Here is an 11,125-nt window from a genome sequence, read left to right as displayed (position 1 = left end):
ATCACCAGCACAAGTCTAGCTGCTGTCTATCACCATACAGTTGACCCTCTACCTATTTCAGCCACACCCCAAACCCCTTCCCCTCTGGTAACCAGTAATCTGTTCTCTGTATCTGTGTTTGGTTTTGTTCGCTTTTGTTTGTTCATTTATATTTTTAGATTTCACATATGAGTGAAATTGTACGGTGTTTGTCTTTCTCTGCCTGACAGTTTCACTTAGCATAATATTCTCAAGGTCCATCCATGTTGTTGCAAATGGCAGGACTTCATTCTTTTATGGTTGAGTAGTAGTCATTGTGTGTGTGTGTGTGTGTGTGCATGTGTGTGCACGCGTATTTATCACATCTTTATCTATTCATTCATCAGTGGACATTTGGGTTGTTTCCATATCTTGGCTGTTGTTAATAATGCTGCAGTGAATATAGGGGTGCATATATCTTTTGGAATTATAGTGTTTTTTTGTGTTCTTTGGCTAAATAGCCAGAAGTGGAATAGCTGGGATCATATGGTAGTTCTAGTCTTAATTTTGGGGGTAATTTCCATGCTGTTTTCCATAGTGGCTGCTCCAATTTACAGTCTCACCAACAGTGTTTGAGGGTTCCCTTTTCTCCACATCCTCTCCAACATTTGTTATTTCTTACCTTTTTGATAATAGCCATTCTAATAGGCGTGAAGTGATATCTTACTGTGGTTTTGCTGTGCATTTTTCCTTAATGATTAGTGTTGCTGAACATCTCTTCTTGTGCCCATTTGCCATCTGTATATCTTCTTTGGAAAGCTGTCTATTCAGGTCCTCTACCCATTTTTTAATTGGGTTGTTTTTAAGTTGTATAGTTCATGTATTTTGGATATTAACCCCTTATTGGATATATAAATTGCAAATATTTTCACCCATTCACTAGGTTGCCTTTTCGTTTTGATCATGGTTTTTATCACCATGCAGAAGCTTTTTAGTTTGATGTAGTCCCATTTGTTTACATTGGCTTTTGTTTCCCTTGCCTTTGGAGTCAGATCCACAAAAACATCGCTAAGACCAATGTCAATGAAATTACCAGCTATGTTTTCTTCTAGGAATTTTATGTTTTCACATCTTACATTCAAGTTTTTAATCCTTTTTGAGTTAATTTTTGTGTATGGAGTGACATAGTGGTATAGTTTCATTCTTTTGCATGTGGCTGTCCAGTTTTCCCAACACCATATATTAAAGAGACTATCCTTTCTGTATGTTCTTTTCTCCTTTATCATAAATTAATTATCCATATATGTGTGGGTTTTTTTCTGGGCCCTCAATTCTGTTCCATTGATCTATGTGTTTGTTTTTGTGCCCGTACCCTACTGTTCTGATGACTTCAGCTTTGTATCAATAGTATAGTTTAAAATCAGGGAGCATGATAACTCCAGCTTTGTTCTTTCTGAAGATTGGCTATTCAGGATCTTTTGTGGTTCCATGCAAATTTTAGAACAAATTACAATTTTCTTAAAGCTTGTTAACCACTTAACTTCCTTCTCTGGTAGCTTTAAACAATGTGTATTTACAGTAGAGGATAATCAGAGTAGTCATTCACAACTTTTGTGTGCTATTTGAAAACCATCAGTGGGTTAGTTATGACTTGGAATGTATGTACCTTTTTATTCCCTGAATCTCCCCTAAAAGGTGCTAAGTGACGGACCAGTGAATAAAAGGGTGATAATCATTTTAGGTTAGTCCTAGGAAAAGGCTTATGTTGGTGCCATGTGGAATATGTAAGGTATGTGTCCATCTTTTTTTAGGAAGTTGTACGGTTCCTGGATACCAAGCATCAAAACCACTACCGAGTCTACAATCTCTGCAGTATGTACATGACTCGATATTTTGCTACTATAGATAGAAAACAGGTCACTCACTGCATGTAAGAAGATGATTCAGTTTTTACATTTCATTTAATCATAGGTATTTGGTGGTGGTGGGAAGTGAGTTTTAAAAAGTCTCCATCTTGTGCTGGCTCTGTTTGGTAGGAAAAGAAAGTGCAACAGCACACAGTGCCCTGTGAGGTAGGCAGGAGGCTGGGGGCAGAGCCATTTTAGGAGAGTCAGGTCTAGTGGTAGTAAGTTTTGGAAAATATTTGTTTTTTCCTGCCAGCTTGTGTTTTGAAGACAATTCAACAAATGCACGCTCTAACCCACTAGGAATGAGGCGTGAGGAGACCAGGGCCCTGCATGGGAAAAAACCCCAAAACCCTATAGCAAACAAATTATAGCCCAGCTGACCCTCTTCCTCTATATTAAATGGACATTTTCAGGAGGGAAGTATTTTGGTTGGCCGCATTGGCTTCTTCTCTGTGTAACCTTCCAATAACATAGTGAGTAGCCTGCTAGAAAAGTACAAGTAAGGCCTATTAAACCAAAATAACTTGGGCTTATGTTACTCAAGATGGACAAAACACTACTCTACTTTTACGTTTGAGACGCTTACGTTTCTTTTAGAACAGCAGGGGCCAGACAGAAAGCTCCTTTTAAAGGTAGAGGAGGAATTTCTAATAGAAAAGTATAACTTATTTACACCTTGACCGTTTACTGTGTTTATTAGGGTTAGAGATATGACCCGTGCATCATTTATTTCAGGTGAAAGAGCTTATGATGCTAAGTACTTCCATGATAGGGTCTGTCGATACATGATTGACGATCACAATGTCCCCTCTTTGAGGTAAGTTTGATGCCACGCTGGCTGTCAGAAGAGGGCTAAATACACAGGGCTTGATTTTTGGGGAAGTATTTTCATTCAACTAAAAATCTTTCACTTGGAATCAGTGAGATGGTGGCGTTCTCCAAGGAAGTAAAAGAGTGGATGGCTCAAGACGAGGAAAACATCGCAGTGATTCACTGTAAGGGGGGCAAAGGTAAAAAACGTTTTTCTTTTTCGTTCTCTTTTTCTAAAGAAATTTGAAAAATATATTAAAGTACACCAACAAGATACGTTCTGCTATTAACCGGTATTAATCATTGTTAACATTTTTTAATATTAGCTTCAAGACTGAAGGAAGGGAAGGAAAGAGGGAGGAAGGGGGGAGGAAAGGAAGAAAGAGTAAAGAAGAGAAGAAAGCAGGAATAGAAGAACTGAGGAAGGTTAAGTGTGTTTTCCCTTGTTTATTGACTATCTGGGTTTCTTCATTTTTGATTTGCCAAAATATCTGTCAAAATACAAACACTGTTTAACTTTAGAAACCATCAGAGCACTTTTCATTTTATTTAAGGTTGTTCTTAAACTTTGTGAGGATGTTTTAAAGTTAAGAGTGTCAACAGCCATGCCATTTCAAAGACCAAAAATTATACTGGAATTTTTATAGTGTAATGATACATAGAAGTTGATTTTGGTGGGGGGAAAATGGGGGTGGTGGGAAAGCCAGTTGTAAATTCAACCAATTTAACTTGAGTCAGATTTTCTCTCATTCAGATTTAGGCTTTTAATAATCATCTAGGCATATTTCACAGTTTTTGACAAATAAGGAATTATGGTTTCGTTGGGCTGTGAAACAGTTTTTTATATTAAATTCCAGGAAAACACACTTTAAAACTGCCTTCTGTAATTGAGTAGAATAAAGTTTTAGTCTTATTTGAAAAGTAGTTTCAAGCTCATGAGTTAGTAGGTAAGTTCTATCTTTAGTTCCACAGGTCGAAATATTCTGTATGTATGGAAATTTACAATATTGTGCCTAAATGAAGAATACAGAGGTTGAACCACATGGAATTGCCTTTCTTTGGACCATCTTTTACTTTAAAAAAAGGCCATTTAATATGGCTCAACGAAAATATTATAATCTAAGAGTTGGCTTTAGTTTTCTTTTAATCAGGTTAATTCCCTGCTTAAAGGAAAACCTTCATTGCAAATTTAATTTTTTTTTCTGAGAGCAGACTTACATTATTCTGTGTTCATGTGTGTTTCATTGCTTTCCCTTTAGGATTGTTTCGAAGGCTAGTATTCAGTTGGTCTGTACCAGAGCAGCACCTTTTTTCAAGTTTTCATTCATCTTGATTTTGCTTCTTTTTGTTGGTTGATGCCTGCACATTACCAGTAATATCATGATAGCCCAAATATTTTGTGATTGATTTATAGGACTTCTTTAAATAATCTGGGTGCTAATTTTTTGTTAGCAGTTTATATTGCAAATATCTTCTTCTACTGTGTTGTCTTTTAAATTTGATTGTGATTTATTTTGTCATATAGAAGTTTTAAATTTTTAATGTAGTGAAGTTTATCAGTCTTCTGTGTGTGCGTGGTTCGTGCATTTTGGTCACGTTTAAGAAATCCACCCATACACTGAGGTGGTGAAGATATTCTCCTTATAAAATAGTAAAGTTTTGCTTTTTATATTTAGGTCTTTAATCTAATTGGAATTTGGGGAGGGAGATTTCTTTTCCATATGGATAGACAATCGTTCTAAAACCATCTATGACATGCTCATGTAGTCCCCATCAACATGTAGTCCCTTCTCAGTCATATACCAAGTTTCCATACGTATTTGGGACTGTCTGTGAATTTTCTATACCACACTATTGTAATTTTTATAGCTTTATAATATATATTGATAAAGACAGAAATCTCTTGACTCTTCTTACATTTAATTTTAGAATTATTTTATCAAGTTCTACAAGAAAATATATTTGGGATTTTTATTGGAACTGCATTGAATCTATAGATTAATTCAGAAGCATTGAGAACTTTGCAATATTGAGCTGTACATGAATAGTTTTCTATTTATTTGAATCATCTGATCTTTCAATAATATTTTATACTTCTCTTCATGATGGTCTCGTATATCTTTTGTTAAATTCATCCCAAGACATAGTGCTACTGCAAAAGGAAGCTTTTTTCTATTACATTTGGATTGGTTCCAATTTTTACTATTATAATACTGCTATGAAATACATTTTTCTTGTTGCACATGTGCCCATATTTCTGTTGAGTGTAGACCTTGGACTAAAATTGTTTTGTCTTAGGATAATGAATCTCAAACTTTAATAGATGATGTCATCTGTTTTCCAAAACAGTTGACAATTTACACTCCACTGGCATTGCATGAAAGTTCCAAGTGTTCCACGTCCTTACCAACACTTGGATTTCTCAGTCATTTTATTTTTAGCTATTGGGTGGGTGTGTAGTTGTATCTCATTATGGCTTTCATTTGCATTTCTATGGTTACTAATAAGATGGAGAAAGTTTTCATAGGTGTATTATGATATCCTTGGATATTCTTTTTTGTGAAGTATCCGTTTAATTTCCTTGTCTATTTTTATCCTGGATTGTTTGTTTTTTTCCAATTGACTTGTAGGAATTCATTGTATATTCTCAATTTCAACTCTGTTGTTTGTTATATGTATTATACAGTATTACAAGATACCTTTTCTGCTCTGTGATTTGCCATTTCTCTCTGAGTATCTTTTGGTTAACAGCACTTCTTTTCTAACATAGTGTACATTGTTCTTTCTCTTCTTAAGGTTAGTGTTCTGTGTCCTAATTAAGAAATCTTTCCCTGAGTTTAAAAAGACATAGTCCTATATTATCTTATATAAGTTTTTATTTCGTTTGGAATTGATTTATGTGTGTGGTGTGAGGAAGGGGTCAAGTTTTATCATTTTCCATATGGCTGTCTAATTGTTTCAGCACACTGATTTCATTTCCTTGCTGTTCTGCAGGACATGGGTCTGTTTCTGAACTTTCTAATCTGTTCGTTGCTTTTTCATCTATCTCTGTGCTAGTAGCACAACTCTCTTACTTGCCTTAGCTTTCTAATAAGTCCTGATTTCCTTTCAAGGGAGTCCACTCATCTTGTTCTTCACAATTGTTTGGGTTTTTTAGGCCATCTACATTTCCATATACATTTTGGAATCAGCTAGTCAAGTTACACACACACACACAGCACACAGCCCTGATGGAACTTTGGAATTTCATTGAATCTGTAGATAGAGGGGAATTGAAATCTTTACAATACTGAGTTTTCCAATCCATGAATGGAAATATCCACTCATCTAGTTAAGTCTTTTTCAATCTCTCTTTATAATGCCTTTTCATTTTCTGCATAGAAAGCTTGTATATGTGTGGTTAGATTTATTCCTAGATATTTGATATTTTGATACTATTATAAATTATATCCATTGGAAATTTTTATGTCCTAAATTTTTTTTTGTTGATGCTCTAAATGCAGTTGATTTTACTAACCTTGCAATCAGCAAACTTAACTAAATTCATTCATTAATTCTATTAACTTGTCTGTAAATTCTTTTGGATTTTATGGCACATGATTATATCGTATGAAATAATGAACTAAATTTTTCCTTTTCAATCCTTTTTTCCCCTAGCACTTGCTAGAACCTTTGGTACAGTGTTGAATTATACGTGATGATTGCAGGAATCCTTGTTCTCCTGCTCTCAAAGGAAAAGCTTTCAGCATCTCATCAATTACTTTAGGGTGTGTGTGTGTGTGTGTGTGTGTGTGTGTGTGTGTGTGTGTGTTAGATATTCTTTATCAGATTAAGACATTCCTTTAATTTGCTAAGAGTTTTTATAATGAATGAATGTTGAATTTTATCGGAAGCTTTTTCTATGTCTTTAAAATCATATGATTTCTTACCTTTATTCTATTAATCTGGTTGATTACATTGATTACAAAGTAGTAAACTAACCTTGAATTCCTGGAATAAACACAATTTTGTTGTGCTGTATTATTTTTTAATAAATTGCTGGATTCTGTTTGCTAATATTTTCTTAAGGATTTTTGTATCTATGTCATGAGTAAGAGTGGCTACAGTTTTCAAATTTTGGCTTCATAAACCAAAATTAAGTTGTACTTTTTTTTTAAAAGTCTCTGGATGAGTTTGTATAAGTTGACATTTTTTTCCCTTACATGTAAAGTAGAATTCAGTAGTAAAGCCACATTGGCCTCAGTGGGGGAATTGGCCTTAGTTTCTCTGTGGGGAAGTTTTTAAAGTATGGTTCAATTTCTTTATTAGATATGGGATTATTTATAATTTTATTTCTTCTGCACATTTTGGGTATTTTTCCAAGCATTTGTTCATTTAATCTAAATTTTCAAATGCCTTGGCATCAAATTGTCTTAAAATATCTAATTCTAATGTCTACAGTGGTGTTGCCTTTTTCATTCCTTACATTGCTATTTTTGGTGCCTTTTCTCTCTTTTCTTTTGATTAGTCTCACCAGGAATTTATTAATTTTATTAGTCCTTTCAAAGTACCAAGTGTTTTGGCCTTACTGATCTTCCCTATTATTTGTTTTTTATTTCATCAATTACTTTAGTGTTTCCTTTCTTCCACTTTCTTTGGTTTAATTTGCTGTTTTTTTCCTAACTTCTTGAGATGGATGCTTAACTCATAGATTTTCAGCCTTTCTCTTTTCTAGTTAGTGTTTAAGGCTAGAAATTTCCCTCTAAGAATAGATTTAGCTTCATCACACAAGTTTTTATGTATATTCATTATTATTTAGTTCAGAATATTTTCTAATTTCCATTGTGCTTTTTTCTTAGACTCATGGGTTATTTAGAAATATACTGTCTTATTTTCAAACACGAGGATTTTGTAATTATCTTCTAGTTATTCATTTCTGGTTGTATTGCATTGTGGTCAGAGAACATATGTATTTTTTTGGTTCTTTGAAACGTATTTAGACTTGCTTTATCGCCCAGAATTTGGTCAATTTTATCAAATGTTTTCTGTGCACTTGAAAATAAAGTGTATTATGCAATGTCCTGAACAGTGTTCTATATGTGCCCATTAGGTCGTTTGTTAATTGTTTTATTCAAATCTTCTATATCCTTAACTGATATTTTATTTTGGTTTGCTTGAATTCTTTGCAGCATAATTCCTTCCTCCCACCCCCACCATTTGCTTGGAAGTCATATACTCTTTTTATATTCCTTAGTAATTACTCTAAAGATTTCAACTGACATCCCTTATTTAGCTATTGGTTTTTGCTTTTTTCTTAGTGTTGACCTTGTATCTTCCTGAACTCTTTCATTAGTTTTAGGGGTTAGCCTAGATTTACTTGGATTTTTCTTTTTTTTTTTTTAAAGAATAGCTATTAAATCTTTTTTTTTTTTTAATTTTTATTTATTTATTTATTTATTTATTTATGGCTGTGTTAGGTCTTCGTTTCTGTGCGAGGGCTTTCTCTAGTTGTGGCAAGCGGGGGCCACTCTTCATCGCGGTGCGCGGGCCTCTCACTATCGCGGCGTCTCTTGTTGCGGAGCACAGGCTCCAGACGCGCAGGCTCAGTAGTTGTGGCTCACGGGCCTAGTTGCTCCGCGGCATGTGGGATGTTCCCAGACCAGGGCTCGAACCCGTGTCCCCTGCATTGGCAGGCAGATTCTCAACCACTGCGCCACCAGGGAAGCCCTACTTGGATTTTTCTAGTCTGCAAATAATGAGAGTTTGTTTCTTCTGTTTTTATCCCTATACATTTTGTTTCTTTTTCTTATCTTACAATACTGGCTAAGCCATGTAGTAAATAGAAGCAGTGAATAGTGGACATTTTGTTTAGTTCCTGGCTTTAAGAGGAATGTTATCATCATTTCATCATTAATATGATATACCTGGTAGGTATTTTGGTAGATTCCTTTCATCATAGTTAAAAACTTAAAACCTTTGTCCAATAGCAAAAGTTTAGTGAATGAATATACGTTTATGTTTTAAGTTAAAATACTGAAGACAAGTGTAAATCATTTTAATGATTCCTTGCATACCTGACTTGACTGGATGAGAGGGCATCTACTTTGTCTGTGGTTGTGCTTATCCATAGCCACCGGGACATGAATCTGCAAGTTTGTTTTCAAATGGGAATATATAAGGGCTGTAAAGACTCAGAGATGTCCTCCAGAATTGAAATGTTAACCATCCATGCTAGAGGGCTAGAGAGCTAGAGAGCTAGATTGTTAATGGTCAGTAGCCTCCTTTAGCAAGAAGCTTTTACTTACCAGAGCACAGGGCGGTACAAAGTCCTCTTTGGAAGTACTTGGCTTAGAATATTGTTTTTCAAACTATGGGTTGCAAAATAAATTTAGCGGTTCATTTTTTCAAAAGGATAGAATAGAAAATAGAGTGCATCTTAAGGTAAAAGGATAAGTTTGGAATTACATAAAATAAGTTCAGCATATACTGGCTAAGACAAAAGTTACAGATCACTGTAGAAAGAATAGATGCAATGTACTTTTTAACTCACATTTTGTATGGCAGGACAAAAATATAAATTGGAAAAAAAAACATGAGACTTTGAGGATAAAATGACATGAAATCAAGGATTTGCTTTAACATGCTGGTGGGGGGGGGGCGCTGGGGCACGTGTAGAGAAGGGGAGGGAAAGAAGGATGAGGGAAGAAAAGGAAAAAACAAGTATAACAATATGATAATTATCGAATCTGGGGAATAGGTATATGGGGGCTCATTATTCTGTTCTTTCTACTTTAATATATGTCTTGTAACACCCAAAAAACTCTAACTAAAATGGAAGGAATAATAGGTATGGCAAATGCTAGGTGGTGTTTTGGGTTCTGTCCACATTTTATCTTTTATAGTTTCTTTTATTTACATTAGTAGAAAAACAGGGTGTGTAATTAGCTCTTAATTGGTAGGCATCTCTTTAGATTTAGAGTCCTAGAGCAGAGCTCATTGCCTCTGCCTGTTACTGCAGTCTCCAGGGGTCATGATTCAAGAACAACATACACGTGCACATTCATGCACACAATTAGCACAGAACTCCAGGTAGAACCTCAGAGCAAGCAGTGTAAGGGCTTTGTCTATCTCTGAATTGAAATATTTTGAACCAGCACTTTCAGAGTGGAAGAAAATCAATCCAAAATGAACTCTAAATACTTCTGAGAGTAGATTTATACCAAGTGCTGCCATGAGCAATGGTTCATGAACTAACTTCTTTTCTAGGAAGAACTGGAACCATGATCTGTGCCTACCTTCTTGCCAGTGAAATATTTGCAACTGCAGAGGTATGAAAGATGCTCCTACCAACGCTGTCTTAGGCTGATTGAATTTGCTAGCTCTGAAACCCCACTGGTGGGATGTTAACATGATTCCTGAGTCATGGTACTTAATGGAATTGTGATTGGAGAGGTGATTATTAGAAAGCCTGGTTTGGATACTTTCTCATTTAACTGGCACTAGTTAGTAACTGACCTCAGGGCCTCTTTCTTTGGGACGGGATGAGAGTGAGGTCAGTGAGACGCTCACCTTGGACACGAAATTTAAGGGAATGCCAAAAATCTCAGTAATTAAGATAAATAATATTCTAGTGCAGCATTTAAAAAATCTAAGTTAATGCCAAAAAATCCATCGTGGATACAATATGAATATTTTAAATAAAGACAGGACACAATAGAGTCCAGATTAATGTGAAATGAGTAAGGTCAAGTTGTGAAAGTGCAAAAAACCCTCAGCAATACAGAAGCTTGACTTGCCTCCTCCAGACCCAGAACTGCTCTGACATAATCCCACCAGCTCCAGGCCTTCCTCCTTTCTCACGAGAATAATAAGAAGATGGGTTAGGGAAATTTTCTAAAGGACCTTGAACATCCTTGCAAGTGCTAGGTAGGTAAAAGGCATCGTTTTCCAACTCAGAACAAAGTCTCTCCTGGATGTTATTATCTTTGCACATCTGTGGGGCCTGTGCCCTCTGGAAATTTCTGAGAAGACAGGATGGGCTGTTGCTATGTCTAAAGCAGGGTTCCCACTCTTTTCCTGCCATGATCTTGCTGAAAAGTCACCTCTTACAGGGCACGCTCCCAGCAGCTCTGCTTCTCTCTCAGCCTGCAGCCCAGATAAGAGAAGCTGGGGGTTATGATCGGGGCCCAGCACCCTGATCCCACCGTCTTCTTTATTTCAAATTTGAGACACACAGGTTAGGAAAATGGATGCTCTAGGACAGTGTTTTTCACACTGTGCATCACAGTTTATCAGTGAGTTGTGAAATCAACTTATTGGGTTGTCACTCGCATTTTTTAAATAAAATGGAATCGATTTGAATAGGAAATATCAAAAGGTAAGTATTGTTTGTGAAACTTTTGTTTCAGTTCTGTGTGTGTGTGAGAGAGAGAGTGCGTGTGTATGTGTGTGTGTGTATCTCCCAGGTTTAT

At 35.7% G+C, this 11,125-nt stretch overlaps 2 protein-coding genes across 2 annotated transcripts in view; one reads left to right on the top strand and one right to left on the bottom strand.

The window, feature by feature from the left end:
- Positions 1-11,125, top strand: part of TPTE2 (transmembrane phosphoinositide 3-phosphatase and tensin homolog 2) — a 91,736-nt gene that overhangs the window by 50,860 nt on the left and 29,751 nt on the right. Inside the window, exons 18-21 of the mRNA XM_082365456.1 lie at positions 1,770-1,830; positions 2,601-2,682; positions 2,787-2,875; positions 9,921-9,982. Coding sequence (XP_082221582.1) covers positions 1,770-1,830; positions 2,601-2,682; positions 2,787-2,875; positions 9,921-9,982 — 294 coding nt within the window. The remainder of the gene's footprint in view (positions 1-1,769; positions 1,831-2,600; positions 2,683-2,786; positions 2,876-9,920; positions 9,983-11,125) is intronic.
- The window catches only part of SLC25A15 (solute carrier family 25 member 15), a 69,955-nt gene continuing 61,576 nt past the window's right edge, over positions 2,747-11,125 (bottom strand). Inside the window, exon 8 of the transcript XR_014236950.1 lies at positions 2,747-2,858. The gene's annotated coding sequence lies outside the window, so the exon portion shown is untranslated. The remainder of the gene's footprint in view (positions 2,859-11,125) is intronic.

This window comes from Balaenoptera borealis (genome assembly GCF_965194805.1).
Source record: "Balaenoptera borealis genome assembly, chromosome: 18".
Classification (NCBI taxonomy): Eukaryota; Metazoa; Chordata; class Mammalia; order Artiodactyla; family Balaenopteridae; genus Balaenoptera; species Balaenoptera borealis.
The sequence above is the reverse complement of the archived record's forward strand: the minus strand, read 5'-3'. Positions and strand labels throughout refer to the sequence as shown.